Source organism: Bos grunniens, chromosome 15 (assembly GCF_055505025.1).
Source record: "Bos grunniens cultivar Pamir isolate PY7600 chromosome 15, Bosgru_T2T1.0, whole genome shotgun sequence".
Taxonomy (NCBI): Eukaryota; Metazoa; Chordata; class Mammalia; order Artiodactyla; family Bovidae; genus Bos; species Bos grunniens.
Genome location: NC_141179.1, coordinates 38,914,809 through 38,936,145, shown reverse-complemented (window position 1 = coordinate 38,936,145; position 21,337 = coordinate 38,914,809). Strand labels below are relative to the sequence as shown.

Below are 21,337 nucleotides of genomic sequence, written 5' to 3'. Positions count from 1 at the left end.
TTCCCAACCCAGGGATTGAACCCATTTTCCTGCACTCCAAGTGGATTCGTTACCACTGAGCCACCATTAGATGGTTAGATAGGATAATCAACTCACTGGACATGAATCTGAGCAAACTCCAGGAGATAGTGAAGGGCAGGAAATCCTCGCATGTTGCAGTCCTTGGGCTCACAAAGAGTCAGACATGACTTAGAAACTGAATAACAACTATAAAATGGCCACCAAAAAAATAGCAAGTATAAATGAAATAAATGCATACAAACAAAAATCCAAAATGGCAACATTAATACTATAGGTTGACATTCAAAGTAAAACTTGGCATAAGACTGATACTATTTACTTATAAGAAAGATGTAATCATTATTAACAGTTTATATACCACATAATGATAACAAAATAAAGCAAAATTAGAAATGCAAGGAAAAAATTAAAACATAGTTTTCATGGGAAATTTAATCAACGTATTTCAGAATTTCACAGAATACTCAAGAAAAAAGGCTACAGAAGATTTGAATAACACAATCAACAAATTCTAGTTGAACAGATTTATGTAAAACCTTGTACCTTATAAGCTACAAATATTCTTCTCTCTTGTTCTTGGAATATTTACAAAAATCAACGGCATGTTTGTCCATTAAAACTTCTTAATGTTCCAAAACAGGGAATTTACAGGTCACATTCTTTGACCATAGCCCAACAAAGCTAGGAATTTAGAAAGAGAGCCACTCAATCCTTCCCTAAATTTAAATCACATCAAAATTAAGGGGATATCTAAACTGAAATTAAAATTATCTAAGAATTCATAAAAAGCACAACATTTCATTTCAAACAAATAATGCAAAATCAGTCTTATAATGCCTTTTCAAAAGTCATTAAGGATACTACAGACTTTATGACGATGGTAATATAAGAAACATTCTAGAAAACCTCTTACTAGGAATCCTTTAAAACATTTAAAAATATAAATTATAGCAGAGAAGTTACTTAAAGCAGTACTGTAAGAAATAAATAGCAATTATTCTCATTTTTTAAAGAAAGGAGGACTCCCTGGTAGTCCAATGGTTAAAAATCTGACTGCCAATGCAGGAGACACAGGTTTGATCCCTGGTCCAGGAAGATTCCGGAGAAGGCAATGGCACCCCAGTACTCTTGCCTGGAAAATCCATGGACAGAGGAGCCTGGTAGGCTGCAGCCCATGGGGTCACGAAGAGTCGGACTCGACTGAGTGACTTCACTTTCACGTTTCATTTTCATGCATTGGAGAAGGAAATGGCAACCCACTCCAGTGTTCTTGCCTGGAGAATCCCAGGGATGGGGGAGCCTGGTGGGCTGCCGTCTCTGGGGTTGCACAGAGTCGGACACAACTGAAGCGACTTAGCAGCAGCAGCCAGGAAGATTCCACATGCCACGGGGCAATTAAACTCATGTGCTACAACTCCTGAGCCTGCACTCTAGAACCTGTGCACGCCACAACTACTGAAGCCGGTGAGCCTCGAGCCTGTGCTCTGCAGCTAGAGAAGCCACCACAATGAGAAGTCTGTGCTCCACAGCTAGACAGCAGGCCCCACTTGGCACAACTAGAGAAAGCCTTCATGCAGCAACAAAGACCCAGCACAGCCAATACATACATAAGAAAGGAGAAAGCATAAAAGAAGTTTATGTATGAAATAGTGAGGGAAAATCTATACAAAATACAACATAAAAATAAGCATATTTCAGGTTACATACGCACACGCTGCCCCACCCCCCCGCCCCCAACACACACATACACACACTGAAGCAAGCACTGCAGCTTTTGAGTCTAGGCCGTACTGATTTCTGTACCTACAACAAGACTTTGCCTTGATATGCATTTTGCAGCTTCACACACAGACACACACACACCCCTGACTATCTTTCAAAGCTTCTTCTACTTGCCGCAATGGAGAAAGGTTAAATTTTAAGTATTAATAAACTTGAAAATTATCCTCTTAACCATCCCTAATTCTTCAAAAAAAAGAAACGAAATGAAGTGAAAATGAAAAAAAAAAAAGAAAACTATGACAACCCTAAATAGTGTATTAAAAAGCAGAGACATTACTTTGCCAACAAAGGTACATATAGTCAAAGCTATTGTTTTTCCAGTAGTCATGTATGGATGTGAGAGTTGGACCACAAAGAAGGCTGAGCACTGAAGAACTGATGCTTTTGAATTGTGGTGCTGGAGAAGACTCTTGAGAGTCCCCTGAACAGCAAAGAGATCAAAGCCAATTCTTTACTTCCAACACCAAGAATGACTAAGGTCAACTCATCATAAGAGGATAAATTTAAAAAACACATTCTGCCACTCAAGAAAAAACCCTTCCCTGGCAAGAATTTTTTCTTTAAGCAGTACCAAGCTTTAAAAATATCAGTTATGTGGCCTTAAGACAAAAGAACATCACCACTGATTACTATAAGACTGAAATATCAAGGGTATTATATCTGTTTAAGAGAGTACTTCAATCTGACATCCAGAAATTTCAGTGATACAGAAGGCAAATGTGACAAATTCTTGAATGGAGACAAACTATCTTAGCCTTTTCATTGATTAACTTAAGAATATATGAAACAATGATTTCAAAGAATCAATGCACAAATAGGTATTTCAGAAGATAATTGAGAAAATGACTTCAAAAATGAAGAAGAAAACTTTCCCAGACCTGAGAATGTTTCATTATTTCTCAGGGAAAACTAGTGAACAGAGAAATACTTCCAGTCATATCCTGACAAATGTTTCCATTTCCAATGATAAAAGAAGGCTACAAGCATACAAACAGAAAACAAGTTATTCCTGCAGAATAGAAACTTGAGGCTAGTGAGATAAAAGCAAAGACATGAAAGATAAGTAAAGCAATATCTCCAACTGTTTCAATACAAAAATCTTAGGACCCAATAATTTTATACTCATTATTTATCATCCAAAAGTAAAATTTTAATATTAAATCTTAAAAATTAATGTAAGGTTAATCTTTAAATTTTAAAAGTACTTGAAAGTGTTCTCTAAATAACAATTCAAAATAAAAACCAGCTGTTCATGAGGATTGCTTGTTAGGACTGAAATTAGTTAGAATGGTAAGAAATGGCAAATAAAAGCAATAGTTCTTAATGAGAAAGGAGAGGGCAGGATGGTTGGATAGCATCACTGACTCAATGAACATAAATCTGAGCAAGCTCCAGAAGATGAAGGAGACAGAAGCCTGGCAGGCTGCAGTCTATGGGTCACAAAGAGTTGGACACAACTGAGCCACTGAACAACAATATTTACTATTACAATTATAATAACAAAATCAAATGCAAAAGACAAAAAACAATCTCTTAAAACAGTGCAGTCACACACACTTTTGGTTACTTTAAGGACAGGAGATCCAACCAGCCCATCCTAAAGGATATCAGTCCTGGGTGTTCATTGGAAGGATTGATGCTAAAGCCGAAACTCCAATACTTTGGCCACCTGATGCGAAGAGCTGACTCATTTGAAAAGACCCTGATGCTGGGAAAGATTGAGGGCAGGAGGAGAAGGGAACGACAGAGGATGAGATGGTTGGATGGTATCACCGACACAATGGACAGGGGTTTGGGTAAACTCCTGGAGTTGGTGATGGACAGGGAGGCCTGGCATGCTGCAGTTCATGGGGTCACAAAGAGTCAGACATGACTGAGCGACTGAACTGAACTGAAATTTATGAAAAGGGTGAGTGAAAACAGCAAACAAAACTGCTAAATTCCTCATTTTCTACAACTAGAAATAAGACAACTATTCTAATTAAATGTTTAAGAACATGAATAAAAAAAAAAAGAACATGAATAATTTTAAGGTAAATCCAAGTAGTAAAACAAAAAAGGAGAGGGAGAGAGAAAGAATCTACTTTTCAAATCCACCACACAACACAAGGGAGGAAAATCTACATAGCAAAAGGCAAGATTAGTGCAAAGTGAGGATATCATGCTAAAATCGTGGCCAAAATCTGTATTGGCTTTAACTATCAACGTTTTCCTCAAAAGGCATCTGCCTATAAAATTAAGCAAAAATTTTCTCCTTAGAGAGAAAGTTGGTTCCCTTTTTGCCTCAATGTGGTTCCTTCAGGCTTATTTTCAATCAGAGCTAAGGTAACTGTGAAGACCAGATCTCACTAGCATAACTGAATAAAACTCTGCTCATTATCTTTACCTAAAGCAATGTCAAAATATTAACTTGGATCACTTTGGTCAAGGGATCAGCCAGGTTTCGTCCATGTGGCTATTAGTTTCCCCTTGATAATTAACAATATGTTATGGGCAGATACTTTATGACTATGTTAATATCCAGCTACTCTCAAACTTTTACCCACTACTTTTAAATCCATTTATGATTCTTACTTAAATCAGCTGTTTGACTGCCAAATGTTGATTTTCTAATTCCACCATTTCCTCTATGTTTTACTCATCAAATCTAAGGAAGAACTTCCCTTCCTCCTTAATTTATTTATCCCTATGGATTCTTAGATTCTTTATTTATGGGCAATAATCAATTACCATCATTATTTTGATGATGAGACTATCCCAGAGTTGCATGTCACTTCAGTCACTTCTGACTCTTTGTGACCGCATGGGCCACAGCCTGCCAAGCTCCTCTGTCCATGGGATTCTCCAGGCAAGAATACTGGAAGCAAGTGGCCCTGCCCTCCTCCAGGGGATCTTCCCAACCCAGGGATCAAACCCAGGTTTCTTACATCTCCTGCATTGGCAGGCGGGCTCTTTACCACTAGCTTATCCCAGTGTTAGCCAGTGGGCCTTCCAGGCTGGCTCTGTCTCTTTGACATGCCACCACCATTTTGTTTTCTGATGTCGACTAAAAAAGATGCAAACTTGAGAGCTGCAGGTCAAGTTTTATTTAGGGCAAAATGAGAACTGCCGCCCAGAAGGCAGCTCCTCACATAGCTCTGAGAGACTGCTCCAAAGAGGTAGTGGGGGAAGGCCAATATATAAGGTTTGGGTGAAGCAGGAGTTCAATACCATTAAGCATTCATTTTACAAAAGGTTTTCTGCTAGTCACAAGGATCTGATGTCATCAATGAAGAGATTTAGTGCTTTTCTAGATATGAGGAGATACAAGGACTGGGATCATAAAATCAGTTCCTCAAAGTATCCAACTATCTAAAGACTTGTCCCACCAGATTCCCTGGACACAGTGTACTTCATTCCCTCTGAACTCCCTCAGGGGCTGTTGAAGGTCAACAGTGGCAGGAACACAGGGTTCAATCTCCACAGAGGCAGATGGCAAATGCCCTTCTTGTTCAGTCACTGGCAATGCTCTTGGCAAGAGACAATTTGTAGTTGACACTGAGCACCTCTTTACTTTCTGGTAAAGATGCTCCAAGTTCATCTTCTATTTCTCCCTGCCCCAGCCCAGGGATCAGTCATTTCTCCAAGGTTCCTTTAAAGAATGATATTTAGCACCCAAGATCTGGCATTAGGTGTTCTCACTGCTTATAGGGGGTCACTGTTTCCATGCACTCTCAGCAGACATAGCTGGAAAAAAGATGTATAGATATGTGTATGAGCAGCCACACACACCTATTTCTATATCTTAGTATTTACTTTTTAAACTATGAGTTCTGTTTTAAGATGGGGAACCACTTCCAGGGCCCAAGAGTGGGCTCTTGTCTAACACTTGGAAATGAATTGTCCAAGGAGACCCACGTGCTGACAAAGCAAGAGACGTTATTGGGAAGGGGCACCTGGGCAGAGCAGTAGGGTAAGGGAACCCAGGAGTGCTCTGCCACGCAATCACAGCTTACGGTTCACAGCCGTTTGGGCTTTACAGTGATGGGATTAGCCTCTGGGTTTTCTTTGGCCAGTCACTGACTCAGAGTCCTTCCTGTGGTGCACACATTGCCCAGCCAAGATGGATGCCAGTGAGAAGGATTCTGGGAGGTGGTCGGACACGTGGTATCCCCTTTTGACCTTTCCTGAACTCTTCTGGTTGGCGGTGCCTTGTTAGTTTCCTGTTCCTTACCAGGACCTCCTGTCATAAAATAACTCACGCAAATGGTTATTACGGTGTCTGGTCAGGGTGGGCAGTTTCAGTCAGTGTGCTTCCCCTAACAATTTTATGCCAGTGTCCTCAATTCCAACTTTGCATCGAGTGCTTCCTAGCCTTCACCCTTTCCACACTTATAACTCCCTTCTTCGGCTGTGAGGAACTTGGCTCCCATTTTCCACAACACATTTACTTATCTACTTAATCCTAGTATAGAAAATTGTTTCAGAATTGCAAACCCTATGCTGCTGCGAGGAAGATGGGGGGGGAAAAGGCCTGTTAACCAGAGTTCAGTGTTTGTTTAGAGTTCATCTTTATCCTGAGGACATAGTCCAAACGCTGGGTTCAAAAGTTACTTTTTTTTTTTCTTTTCCTCCTTCAGTATGGTTATGTTAGTCATTTGAAATAAGGTTCAGTTTATTTGTTTTGTTAGTATTCTACCTTTGATTTTATTGGTGTTTGCTGTTTATATACTGAGTGTGTGAAACCTTAAACATGGTTCCAGGAGTCAGAAAAGGATCCTCAGAAGAGGCCCTCAATCCCTTTCCCCTCATCCCTACCCACACACAGAGCTCACCAGTCATCTCTTTAACCTCTGACTTACCCATTTCTGTGCTTTTTTGCCCCAATCAGTAAATAAGTTTGTTATTTTATTTCCTCTTCTTTCCTACACTAAAAGTAATATATCACAAATACAGTAAATACCTTTGTACTTTGTATTTTTCACTGAACAATTTATCCTGGAACGCATTTCCCATCAGTTCTTTTTATAGCTGCAGAATGCTCTACTGGGTGAATGTACCATATTCCATTCAACCCCTCTCTATCCTGTAGGCTGCTTCTAATTTTTTACATTACAAACAATGCTGTGGCCCCATGCACTTATATTTTAATACTACTGGAAGTACATTTCCAGGGTAAATTTGTTGATTTGGGAGCAGTGAGTCAAAAGGTAAACACTTATGCTGTCAAATCAACTACAGAATCCAGTCAAATCAACTGGATGTTGATTATATCTCCTGATATAACGCTCTGAGAACACACCTCTGCTATGCCTGCGCCCAAAACGAATGAAGAAACCATGAAGAAACAAATTCAAACTGAAGGAACTCTATAAATAACTAACTTGTATTCAAAAATGTCCATGTCATAAGACACACAGACTTGGGACATCCTTGGTGGTCCAGTGGTTAAGAATCTGCCTTGCAATGCAAGGGGACACGGGTTCAATCCCTGGTCCAGGAACTAAGACTCCACCTGCCATGGAGCAACTAAGCCTACACACCCCAACTACTGAGCTCTCAAGACAATTAGAGAACCTGAGCTGCAACAAAAGACCCCACATGACGCAACAAAGATCAATACATGCTGCAGCCAACACCAGACGCAGCCAAACAAACATTTTAAAAATGAAGATGAAAGAACTGTTCCAAAGTAAAGACACGGAAACAAAATGTACTGCATAATCTGAGATTTTTCTTTTGCTATAAAGGGCACTATTTGGACAACTGGCAAAATCTAAGTTCTGCACATTACATTAATAATATATCAATATTAGTTTCTGATTTAGGTTATACACTATAAGCAAGTGCCCTTGCATTTAGGAAATACACAAGGAAGTATCTAAAAATAAAGGGGCACTGTCTTCAACTTACACTCAGATGATTCAGGAAAAAACTGTATTTGGGGGGAATAAAACAAATATGGTAAAATGGTAGCATTTGGGAAAACTGGGTAAAGGTTTTTTAAAAAGCAACATCAGCTATCATGCTACATGTATATCCATATATCCAGTACTGAACATTTACAAATTCTGTAAATATATTTTAATTAAACTATTTAATGTTATATAACCAACAAACAATCATATTGCTTTTACAAAATGCTGAAACTAAAACTTACAAATAACTCCAGTAGCACAATTTTAGTCATATTTCTTTGCTTCTTTCAGAACTACACAGAAAATATGTAGTTCTGAAAGAAGCAAAGAAATAAGTAAAGTGTATTTTTGTCTTTTTCATAAAGGCCTGAGAGACATTTTTCTTTGAGAAACAGAAGTAAATCAAAAGCCTACCAAGGACATTACTTGACGTTTCAATCTCAACGCCAGACTGGGTGGCTCTAGCCAAATTAATTCAAGATCAAGGTCATTCAGGAAGATTCAGTGACAATTAACTCTATGTTGTTTACAAGTAGAGTCAAAGTCTTTTACTCATTATCACTTTTCAACAAGAAACAAATACCCTAAGAGACTTCTAAGTTCATGTAGCATCACAAAATCTGTTTCTCTTTTATGAGATCAATTTAATTTGAAAAAGAAATCTTAAAAAAAAATTTAAATAATACAGCTTCAAGAAAGTCTCTTTCTGTTCTCCTTCCTCACACTACCAATTTATTTTCCTCACTTAATTAAACAGGCTACTTTCATTTTAAAGCCTAGGAAAGACCCTTAACATTTCAGTGATAAAAATGAATTAAAAATCCCATTCCAGTAGGCAGATGCCTGTCATCATTTTGCCTTCGAATGGTACTATACCAAGGGAAAGCAGAACTCTTAACCCATTCAACAGAAGTATCCCCACTAAACTCCTTCGACTTCCCATTCCAAGACAAGACACAGGCTTGCACACATCTGCACATGCACGCGTACACACACACACACACACACACACAGAGGTTAGAAATGAATAAGAAGAATGAGTTTTATGACTCTCTGGGTCAGAATTTCTCTCTAACAAAAGCGGTCATTCTCTAAAAGAAGGTGTTCTTTCTTGAGTGCCTAGCATGTGTATCTAGGAACTGCCAACAGAACCATTTCATCCTAACAAAATGAGGAAATCTCTAGTATGTAAAACACCACTAGGGAGGGGTACCTTATTTTTCAATGCTAAGAATTCATTTGTAAACTACTCTGAAAATGCAGAATAGTAATTTTCACACTAAAAGACAAGTCCACAGTTCAATTCAGTCGCCTCTGCAAACCCATGGACTGCAGCACGCCAGGCTTCTCTGTCCATCACCAACTCCCAGAGCTTACTCACACTCATGTCCATCAAGTCTGCAATGCCATACACAGTATAATTTCAAATTCTTAGATAAAAGTTACTTTAAGTGATTTCTAATTGCAGGGCACATGTTCAAGATGTAGCAACAGAATAGTAATTCAGGAATCTAAACTTACCAAAATCAATTAACTTTAACACAAATGCATGTACCTTGAAATCTCTTCTAAGATCTTTGTCCCAGGAAAAAGCAATGGAAGGGGATTGCACAAAAGATAAATTACGTAAAAAGCAACATCTGAGTCAAGTCCAGGCTAACAGGTTGTAAGACTGACTAAAACTTGATACCTGAGAAGTCAGCTACCCCCGCTACACAGCTCAAAATCTGACAAACTGTGAATAACAAGTAAGGATGCTAAATGAAGAACAGAGGCTGGGAAATTCCTCTTTTCGTGTAAAACATGTATGGTCTTTTCTCAGAGTTGCCAGAAACCACAATGGTTACTCCATTATTTCTGAAAATCAACTCCCAACTCATCAAGTTTTCCCAACTCAAAATGGGATCAGCATTCATTACCTAAATATCAATCACACAGGAGTGAGGAGGCGATTTGTTCACCCAAGCCCAATATTTTAAGGAGAAGAAAATAAAGCCCCAAAGAGATTACAGAAGACTCTAAGAATCTCCAGAGTCACCTGAGGAGGGAGACCTAGAACCCAGAGATCTTCTCCATTTCACTCTGTACAGTTAGAAAATGTTAAAATCATTTCTAACTATAGAGTCCACTCATCATCAAGAGCTTCTATTTTCCAACAGAACTTTCAGAAAACTACGAACAGAAACAAGGAGTTCATGTACACACATTTATTCTTAATAATATTTTATATTATTAGTCATGGATGTTTCATGATGTGTTACATTCATTTTTAAAGAGGAAAACCACCTCAATCAAGTAATTCTTGCCTTAATTTCCTAATTTTTGTAGCTCTTTATATGCATAGAAAGAAAGTGAAGTCACTCAGTCATGTCCAACTCTCTGTGACCCCACAGACTGTAGCCTACCAGGCTCCTCCATCCAAGAGATTTTCCAGGCAAGAGTACTGGAGTGGACTGCCATTTCCTTCTCCAGGGGATCTTCCCAACCCAGGGATCAAACCCAGGTCTCCTGCACTGCAGACAGACACTTTACCATCTGAGCCACCAGGGAAGCCCTCTTTATAAGGCAACAATTTAAAGAAAGTTGGGATTTAAGTGCTCCACTCCCAAATTTTTTCATTATATTTTTTCTATTCAAGATTATATAATAGAAAAACACATACTGAACACTAAAAAACAGTGCTGTATCTCAAGAGCCTTATAAAATAAATAGAACTGATTTGTGTCATCCTGATCACCTACAAAGAGGACTGACTTCTGCCCGTTAAGATTATTATCTTTCTGCAGACTCCTCTCCTTCCATTACTACTGCAAGACCATCATAACAATGAATTTTAATTTCCCAGGAGCTGGACAATAAATAGCAGTTCTATTAAGTATAGATGATAGTCACCTTGGCTCCATAAGCTAAGGTTAACACAGTAATAATGATAATGTTTGTAGCCTTACTATGCACCAGACATTGTTCCAGGCCCTGGACAGATGTTAATTTTCAGAACTGTAAGTGTACTTTGTATTTCCCCAACTTACAGTCGGAAAAAACTAAGGTACCCAAAGGTTAAGTAATTTGCCTAAGATCACACAGGCAGCAAGTGGTAGAGCTGAGACTGCATCCAGGTCTGGCTTCTTCTACCTCTCCAGAAAGCCTTTTCAAAGTCAGAGCTCATGTTCCTCCCTTCCACTGGTCCCAAGTAAGGGGCCAATCCCCCTCCCCTCCTTGCCTACCTCCTCTCTCCAAACTAGCATATGACTGCCCCCCACCTCTTGCCCTCTCTTTCCACCATCACGCCTACACAGTCCTTTTATCAATCCTTCCCAAACTGACTTTTCCTCAATTCAGAACTCCCTTTGCATTTAAATGTGTTAACAGAAGTGTACACATAAGCTTCTAAGAGCCATCATTAATGGAGCACATAGTATACGCTAGATACAAAGCTAAGGATGGTCCCTTAATTCAAAGGATTATGAAGAATGTGTGATTAGACCTGTTTTACTGAAAAGAAAATTGAGGTTCAGAGAAGCTAAATATATTGGCAATGTCCTCCCAGTAAATAAACAACAGAGCAAGATTTAGCACTCAACTCTGCATGACTCAAAGCTCACACCTGTTTTACTTCTTTTAAACCATCTAGAGTAACTAGGTACATCACTATTCATAAAGGAAGTGCTTCTTTAACAAATGAATTTAGAAAATTAAGCAAACAGAAATTACTGTCATTTTAATAGTTTCTAATACTATTTCCCAAAACAAAAAGTTCCAATATCTTAATAATTAACGTACAGATTCAAATAGAGATGGATTCGCCGACCCCCATCCAAAAAGCTAAAGACATATTGTGGTTTAAATCTTTTAGGTAACTCTATTTATTAATGCAGGAACCCAGGATTATTCTCTCTCCTAGCCAACCTTCCACCTCCCCCTAGGCACAGTTCCCCAAAAAAGTTAACTATAAATTGTTTTGCTTTGCCAGTTACTTAAAGTCTCTCCCGACCCCATGAGAAATAACATGACAGCATCTCCGATTCTGCAGCCTCCTATACTAAAGCCAATCTCACCTCTTACTCAGTGTGAATTTTTTTTAACCCACTAACGAGTATACTGTAAATGCTCATTACATAAACATCTCTTCCTGGATACAAAGGTTTCAGCAGCAGTTTTTAATATCTTGAAATGGTATAACAGCAATTATTGCTCATTTAGTCAACTGGACAGGTAACAATCACATTTATGTCACAGAACTCTGTATTTTAATGTCACTATATACATTAAGTGAAATGAAATACGCTATTCAAGTATGCCAACTGAAAGCAAATGGCTCAAACAGGTATATTTCACCAAGCATTTTAACAACACTCTTGATATGTATCTTTGTTACCTGTTACAACGCTGTACCTTCATTCTCTCCCAACATACGCCACACCTTTTAGGTTGACAAAAGCAGAGAGAAATCGGAGCTTCTCTCTTTAGTAGTCCCAAAAAAGATCACTCAAACCTCCTACCACAAGCAAATCCTAAGAACCAAGAATTTGACCTCCCTTTCCTTTACAACCCGACTTTCCGCCTCCAGCAACCAGAGAGGACTGGGGGTGGGGGAGACAGTGGCTGGAACTGACACAGAACGCACGACTCGGTCGGTCATCTCCTAGCCTGGCCCACCCTAAACTTCACCTTGGCACGGCGAGAGGCAGGAAGGCACCAGGAATTCCCAGGAAATGGTCTCACCCCTATCGGAGAACATTCTTAACTTCCTCGAGGCCACCATTTCCCTGGGGTATTATCACACACTCCCCCCCGGACATATTACCTAAGAGATTACTTAAAAGAAAAGCGCAAACACACACAAAGAGAAACACACCGCTTGAAGCGGGCAGCTCGGGCTCGGCGTGCGCGGAGAAGCTCGGAGACCACGCGGAGCCAAGTTGCCACCGCGATCGCACCCACGGTGCAGGAGGCGGCCCGGGCGGCTAGAAACCCAGCGCGCGGGGCTCCAGCCCCACGCCCTACGCCCCGCGCCCCGGCCTCACGGCAGGAAGCTCGGCGCGGCGGCGCTGCCTCTCCCTAAGAGCTCGGGCCGCGGCCGGAGCGATAAGGTGGATCTGCGCTTCCCACCCTGCCAACTCCGCCCTCCCGGACACATTCCTGAGAAGCCCGACTCCCGGGACGCCGAGCTGGGCGCCCGGCAAGCAAGAGCTGGACGCCCGGACCGCAGAAGAGGAGGGCAGAGCCGACCCGCGCCCCGCAACCCCGGCCTGCGCGGCGCCTCCGGGGCGGGGTCCCTGCGGCCGCCCCGCCACAGGTAGCGGGAGCCCCCGCCCGCCGCCGCCGCCCCGGCGCCCTGGGCAGGCCCGCTCCAGGTACCTGGATGAACTGGATGGTGAGCGCCGATTTGCCCACGCCGCCTCCGCCGACCACCACCAGCCGGTACTTCTCCTGGCCGGAGCCGTCCCGCCAGCCGGCCGCGGCCATGGGGACGCCGCCGAGCCCAGCCCGGCCACGCCGAGCCGCCGCCCGCCTTAGGCCCGGCTCCGGGGACGTGTGCGGCCGGCGGGCTGCGGGCGAGCGGCCGGGCGGGGGTCCCGGGCGCCAGGAGCTGCTAGAGGGCCGGTCAGGACGGCACCGCGGCGCCTGGGCTGGTCGGGTCCCGCCCGAAGCGCGGAGAAGCTAGGGGACCGCAACGGCGAGGGGCTGCGGCGGCCGGGGGGCGCGCTCCTCCACACGACTTCGCAGCGCCTGCCGAACGCAGCCTCCAGCGCCGCTACAAATGGCCGTCTGGGGGCCGGGCCGCTGGGCCGAGATGCTGCATATGCATGAGGGGGTGGGGCGGGGCGGGGCAGCGCTGGCCCGGACTGAGATTCGGGAGCTGAGCTTGTAGGGCTCAGACCCCCTCGGTGTGCCCCTCCAGTTCCTGGACTGAGCGGGGTGTGTACGCGTGTGCCTGTGCGAGTGAGGAGTGTGTGTGCGAAAGTGTGGGAGCTGAAAGAAGACAGACAGTGTGTGAGCATAACTGTATATGTCAGGAATTGTCAGGGATTGTGTGGATGAAAAATACAGTATGTGAAGGCGTGTGTGAAAAATAGAGCCGTTGTCATCTTAACTCAGTTTGTAGGAGGATAAATATCCTGTTTTAAGAGTACAGATGGTGACCATGACTGTATGGAAAACAGTACATGACAGTGATTGAAGATGAGAGCTGTCACAATAATTGTGTGTGTGATATGCTTGCGGTGTGAGGAATGTCACAGAGACTGAATCACAGTGATTGAGGGCGCATAGACAAGACTAAATGTGGCACATGATATATTTGCCTTAGTGGCTGTGTTTATATGTGAAAAATGTGAGGTAATTGTATATGAGGGGTATGAATGTAAGAGATTATCCTTATTTACATACTACACACCAGGCACTGTGCTCAGTGCTACAAATCACTTAGGAATAAAATAATGTCCCTGCCCTCAGGGAACTAAGAATCCAATGGGGAAACAGCCAGGACCACAGGCAAGTTGTCCAGCATCACAAGCACAGTGTGACCCTAGGAGAAGCACTCATTCCACAAGTGGGTGTTCAGGGAAAGCTTCCTAAAAGATCTGAATAAATAACATAAGCAGAAGAAAAGTATTCCAGGGAAAGCAAGCCACATATGAAAAAGTCAGAGCTGAGAAGGTAAGACGTGTCACATGATTTTGTGTTGGGGAAGTGTGCTTGTGAAGGAAAACTGCTTATCTATGGGGTGTTCAGCCCTCCGTCATGTCCGACTCTTTACAACCCGATGGACTGCAGGAATGCAGGCTTCCCTGTCCTTCACTATGCATCTATGTGTATAGAAGTTTAACCAAAAGTAGTAGGAGTCACAGGTGTATACAATGCAGTGTGGGCTCTAGGGCCAGACTGGATTCAAATCCTAGCCCTTTGACTAAAGGTGTCATAATGGAACTTACTAAACTTCTGTACCTCAGTTTTCTCTAAAATAAAGACGGTAGGATTACCTACCTTAAGGTGTTTTTTGACGTGAAGTGAGTCACTCAGTTGTGTCCGACTCTTTGCAACCCCATGAACTATACAGTCTGTGGAATTCTCTAGGCCAGAATACTGGAGTGGGTAACCTTTCCCTTCTCCAGGGGATCTTCCCAACTCAGGGATCGAACCCAGGTCTCCCGCATTGCAGGCGGATTCTTTACCAACTGAGCCACAAGGGAAGCCCAAGGTGTTTTTTAGTAAGAATCAAATGAGTTAATATATATAAAGCACGTAAAACAGTGCCTGGAATGTTAAGCATGTAAGCATTTCTAGCAGTTTTGGAACATGACCCCAAGTTCCTGGAAACAACCCAGTGGCTCTCTTGGAACCAGTAGAATGCAGCAGAAATGATGCTGTATACCTTCCAAGTCTAGGTCAGAAGAGGCCATGCGGCTTCCACCTGTTCTCTTTGGATTCTCACTCTGGGAGAAACAATGTAAGAAGTTTGCTACCCTGAGGTTGCCATGCTAGAGAAGCCACATGTAAGCATGCCAGTCAAACGTCCAACTGAACTCCTAGCTCAGTCAGTCTAGGTCAATTTTCATTCCAATCCCAAAGAAGGGCAATGCCAAAGAATGTTCAAACTACCACACAATTGCACTCATCTCACGTGTTAGCAAAGAAATGCTCAAAATACTCCAAGCCAGGCTTCAACAGTACAAGAACCATGAGCTTCCAGCTGTTCAAGCTGGATTTAGAAAAAGCAGAGGAACCAGAGATTAAATTGCCAACATCAGTTGGATCATAGAAAAAGCAAGAGAATTATCTGCTTTATTGATTACGCCAAAACCTTTCTCTGTGTAGATCACAACAAACTGTGGAAAATCCTTCAAGAGATGGGAATGGGAATACGAGACAACCTTACCTGCCTCTTGAGAAATCTGTATGCAGGTCAAAAAGCAACAGTTAGAACCGGACATGAAACAACAGGTTATACGTCAAGGCTGTATGTTGTCACCCTGCTTATTTAATTTATATGCAGAGTATATCATGTGAAATGCCAGGCTGGATGAAGCACAAGCTGGAATCAAGATTGCCAGGAGAAATATCCATAACCTCAGATACACAGATGACGCCATCCTTATGGCAGAAAGTGAAGAGGAACTAAAGAGCCTCTTGATGAAAGTGAAAGAAGAAAGTGAAAAGCCTGGCTTAAAACTCAACATTCAAAAAACTAAGATCATGGTATCTGGTCCCATCACTTCATGAGAAATAGATGGGGAAATGATGGAAACAGTGACAGACTTTATGTTTTGGGGCTCCAAAATCACTGCAGATGGTGACTGCAGACATGAAATTAAAAGATGCTTGCTCCTTGAAAGAAAAGTTATGACCAACCTAGACAGCATATTAAAAAGCAGAGGCATTACTTTGCCAACAAAGGTCCATCTAGTCAAAGCTATGGTTTTTCCAGTAGTCATGTATGGATGTGAGAGTTGGACGACAAAAAAGGCTGAGTGCCGAAGAATTGATGCTTTGGAACTGTGGTGTTGAAGAAGACTCTTGAGAGTCCCTTGGACTCCAAGGAGATCAAACCAGTCAATCCTCAAGGAAATCAGTCCTGAATATTCATTGGAAGGACTGATGCTGAAGCTGAAGCTCCAATACTTTGGCCACCTGATGTGAAGAACTGACTCATTGGAAAAGATCCTGATGCTGGGAAAGATTGAAGGCAGAAGGAGAAGGGGACAAGAGGATGAGATGACTGGATGGCATCACCGACTCGATGGACATTGAGTTTGAGCAAGCTCTGGGAGTTGGTGATGGACAGGGAGGCCTGGCGTGCTGCAGTCCATGGGATCGCAAAGAGTCGGACCCGACTGAGCAACTGAACTGAACTGAGCTCCTAGCTGACAGCCAGCATCAACTGCCAGCCATGTGAGATACCTTAACCCCAGCTCTGTCCAGCCTTCGGGTGACTGCTGCCCCTACTAGCATCTGGCTGCAAATGCATGAAAGACCCCGAGCAAGAGCTACCCAGTGGCTTCCCTGGTGGCTTAGTGGTAAAAGTATCCTCTTGCCAATGCAGGAGACATGGGTTCAAACCGTGATCCTGGAAGATCACACATGCCATGGAGTAACTAAGCCCATGTGCCACAGCTATTGAGCTGGTGCTCTAGAGCCCTGGGAGCCGCAACTACTGAAGCCTGTGCACCCTAGAACCAGTGCCCTGCAACAAGAGAAGCCTCGGCAATGAGAAGCTTGCACACTGCCACTAGAGAGTAGCCCTGCCTGCTGCAACTACAGAAAAGATTGAGCAGCAACTAAGACCCTGCACAGCCAATAATAAATACATTAAAAAAAAAAAAAAAAAAGAGCTACCCAGGTCAGCCCTTCCTGACCTACAAAAGTATGTGCAAAACAAATCAGTAAACTGTTTGTCATTTTAAAACTTTTTATTTGGGAATAATTTCAGTCTATAAATACAAGCTTCCCTTGTGGCTCAGCTGGTAAAAAATGTGGCTGCAATGTGGGAGACCTGGGTTCGATCCCTGGGTTGGGAAGATCCCCTGGAGAAGGGAAAGGCTACCCACTCCAGCATTCTGGCCTGGAGAATTCCATGGACTGTAGAGTCCATGGGGTAGCAAAGAGTCAGACACAACTGAGTGACTTTCACTCACTCACTCAGTCTATAAAGAACACCCATACGCCATTACCCAGATTCCACTATGTGAGCATTTTATCCCACTTCTTCATTCTCCTGTCTATCTCTGCTTTTCTCTTTCATATATGTATGATATAGTTATTTATATTAATTTATGATAGGACTTCCCTGGTGGTCCAGTGGTTAAGAATCCACCTGCCAGTACAGGGGACGTGGGTTTAATACCTGGTCCGGGAGGATTCCACATGCCTCAGGGGAACTAAGCACAAGCACCACAACTACTAAGCCCATGCTCTAGAACAAGAGAAGTCATCTCAATGGAAAGCCTTGCACTGCAACTAGAGAGCTGCCCCCTCTCACTGCAAATAGAGAAAGTCCGAATGTTGGAACAAAGACCCAGCACAGCGAAATATAAAGTACTTTATGATAAATGTATGTGTGTATATATAATTCTTACATTTAAATGAATTTTTGAACTATTTAAGGATAGGTTACAGGCATTATGGCCCTTTACCCCTAAGTGCTTCAGTGTGCACCTCCTAAGAACAAGGATATTCTCTCAGATAACCACAGTACATAGCGACATTAGTAAATCTAGCATTGGTATGAATACTTTTGTCTACCATTTATACTTCAGTTTTGTCAGTTGATTCAATAATGTGCTTTAGAGCATTTTTTCCCTTCTAGTACAGAATCCAGTCTAGGGTCAGGCATTGCATTTAGCTGTCAAATCTCTTTAACTTTGTTAGTGCGATACAATGGTTGTCTTAGGCACCCCTTTTTTCCAGAGGAGGAGATATGTTTTACACAGCAGTAGTAGCCAGAAAAGTCACGATGCAGACAGTATTAGCAATGTAAAAGAAAGAAAAAAAGGGAAGAGAAAAGAAAGAAGAACCCATGTCAAGGAAATGCTGAAAAAGGGCTAGTTATGCTTCTCTCAGTGTCTCTCTAGCCCTGAAATTTTCTATAATCTTTCACGACCAAAAAGATAATCAATGAGTCCTCTTTATGCAGCTTTCCCTTCTAACATACAATCCAAAATCTTTCCTTTCAAGAAGACATGATAATCAGAAAAGCTTATCAAATCTCAAAAATATCCAAAAGAAAGAAAGTTAATCCCTGAGGAAAAAAGAAAAGAAAAGCATGTAGGGACTTCCCTGGTGGTCCAGTGGTTAAGACCCCACTCATCCAATTCAGGATACATGGGTTCAATACCTGGTTGGGGAACCAAGATCCCACATGCCACACAGCACAGCCAAAAGAAAGGAAAAAACAATAACGACATAGCTATGTGTCTCTGTGTGTGTGTGTGTGTGTGGAGGGGTGGGCTCAGTCAAGTCCAACTCTTTGTGACCTCATGGCCTGTAACACACCAGGCTCCTCTGTCCATGGAATTTTCCAGGTAAGAATACTGGAGTGGGTTGCCTTTTCTTATGCCAAAGGGTCTTCCTGACCCAGGGAGCAAACCCATGTCTCTTGCATCTCCTGTATTTGCTAGCAGATTTTTTACCACTGCGCCACCTGGGAAGCCAAAGCATAGCTGTGCCATTTGCAACTATTTAGACTGGGGGAATCAGGTGTTGATCCCAAAGTAATTGTAACAAATTCCTTAGTATTTTATGACTCTGCATCTGGCAAAGGAGCACTCAGGGGGGTCTGGGCCTGAAGATAGTTTGACCAATAAAAGAAGAAGAGGATAAAGTGGTAATAAATCCAAGCTGGTGTGCACATATGTGTCCAGTGACTAAAGTTTTCAGGGAGAAACTTATTTTCAGTAGGATCTATTTCAATGCTTATTTGTTGAGCTTCTTCTCTGCCTGAGTCCTGACCAAGATTTTCTTTCCTTCCTATTCTATACCACTACAATCTCTGTGTACAGCACAATTTTAACACTGAAACCAAGAAAGCAAACCCATCCTGTAGAAACCATGTATTTGTTGCCTCCCAGGCATCCATTTCTCCTTCCTTTCACATTGTGTCTCCTAATTTTCCTTACGTAGTTTGGGAGTGACTGACTCCCACCTGCAGGGATTTACCCTAATTCAGTTAAGATTATCAACCTCCACTGGCCACAGTAATTAGCTGATAGATGGATGTATAACCGAGGTCAGGCCAATCAAGAAGAGATTCAGCTACGGAATCAAAATTACAATGAGGTACCACTTAACACCCACTAGGATAACTATAATAAAAAAAAAATAACAACAAATGCTGACAGGTATATAGAGGAACTGAATGCCTCATACACTGCTGGTTGGAATGTTAAATGGTGCTGCTGCTTTGGAAAACAATCTGGCATTTCCTCAAAAAGTTAAACACAGAGTTGCCATACAGCCCGGAAGTTCCACCCTTAAGTTATATGCACAAGATAAATTAAAACATGTCAATATAAAAACCTATAAGTGTAAGGTTATAGCAACATTATTTACAATAGCCAAAAAGTAGAATTAATTATCCATCAACTGATGAACGGATAAATAAAATGTAGGGCATTCATACAATGGAATATTATTTGGCAATAAAAGGGAATGAAGTACTGATACATGTTACAACGTGGATGAATCTTGAAAACTATGTTAAGTGAAAGAAGGCAGTCATGAAAGACCACATATTATATGATTCCATATGTATGAAAGGTCCAGGATAGGAAAATCTAGAGAGACAGAAAGTAGATTAGTAGTTGCCAGGACTGAGGAGGAAATTCTCTGTGACTAATAATGGGTATGGGGTTTCTTTTTGGAGATATGAAAATATTCTGGAATTAGATAGCTGTGATGGTTGTACAATTCTGTAAATACACTAAAAAACATTGAATTGTATACTTCTTAAAGTGAATTTTATGGCATATGAATTAAATCTCAAAGCTGTGAGGATAAAAGATTCAATTGCAGGGTTTTCTTTGAGCTACTAAGGAAATGTCTTTTACTTCAAAATATTCCTATCAATGCTATACCTTTATTTTTTAAAAAAATTTAACTCAGAGTCAAGTGTTCAGCAAGCAAGAAGCCCACATGCTCACTCCACATAGACCTTCTGTTCCAAAGTGCTTTCTTGCTCTCGGAAAATATCCCAACAGCCTACAGCAAAAAGAAATTCCCCTGCAAAAACAAATCACTGGTATTGTATTGATATTTGGCAGAGAAAGAACCAGTTGTCATTCATGCCAATTAAAGATGACCTTTCATCTTAATCTAAAAAACTTATTTCTCATGTAGCTAGAAGACAATAGGTAAATACATAAATCTTCATTAGAAGAATCCTCAAAACCTTGGAAAGAACACTAGAGATCATCCCCCTTAACTTACCAGAAGAAATCCTGTGAATAGGGAAAGAATTTCTTCCCAGTGTCACCTAGCAAGTTGTTAGCAGGATATAGGTCTCCTGACTGCTATGCTCAGAGCACTTTGCCCCAAGCCAAGCTGGATATTATCCAGAATCCCGTAGAGCCTCACAGCACAGAGACAACGTGATGCTGCCAATCAAGAGAGCTGTTGATTGTATTCTTCTGACTTAAGTTGAGTGATGGTCTGGCTAAAAGTTTGCCAAGAGACTTCGGTGGACAGATTCAGAGTCAGATTTGGCTAAATCAGAGTCAGATATGTTTTGGCCCACAATTAGAAGTTTTTTTCATTTTTGAATTGGTTGCCAATATTTGAATTTAGAATTTTTAATAAACAAATCTAGATTTATAACTCTTCCTGAAAAAAGTAAATGGATTATCTACCAACACCAGGCCAGTATTATCATAAGACAATGGCTAAAGGTAAGTACAGGCTGCCCTTGAAAGAAGGTGTGTTCCTGTTCTTCAGAGTGATCAGCACTCTTGGATCACACCCTAGCCATTGGATGCTACCTGCCTGGCCTTGGTGACCTTTCAGAGTCTGCAAATCCTACTACTGTATGCCAAAGCTCTCCATCTAGAATGCACATTTGAGCCCCCTGTAGTGTCTTAAAATGAAGAACCTAGACTCCTCCCCAGACTTGGTAAACAGAGAATACTTGCAGACCAAGAATGTGA

At 41.9% G+C, this 21,337-nt stretch overlaps 1 protein-coding gene across 7 annotated transcripts in view; it reads right to left on the bottom strand.

The window, feature by feature from the left end:
* RRAS2 (RAS related 2) overlaps positions 1 to 21,337 on the bottom strand; it is a 145,850-nt gene that overhangs the window by 77,190 nt on the left and 47,323 nt on the right. For 3 of the 7 annotated variants that reach the window (XM_086339890.1, XM_086339895.1, XM_086339889.1), the window contains exon 1: positions 13,059 to 13,471. The exons of 2 other annotated variants lie outside the window; for them this stretch is intronic. In XM_086339890.1, coding sequence (XP_086196016.1) covers positions 13,059 to 13,166 — 108 coding nt within the window. In that variant the 5' untranslated portion in view covers positions 13,167 to 13,471. Of the gene's footprint in view, positions 1 to 13,058; positions 13,472 to 20,624; positions 20,777 to 21,337 lie in introns of those variants that run through there. 2 more of the 7 variants (XM_086339892.1, XM_086339897.1) reach the window with 2 other exon arrangements.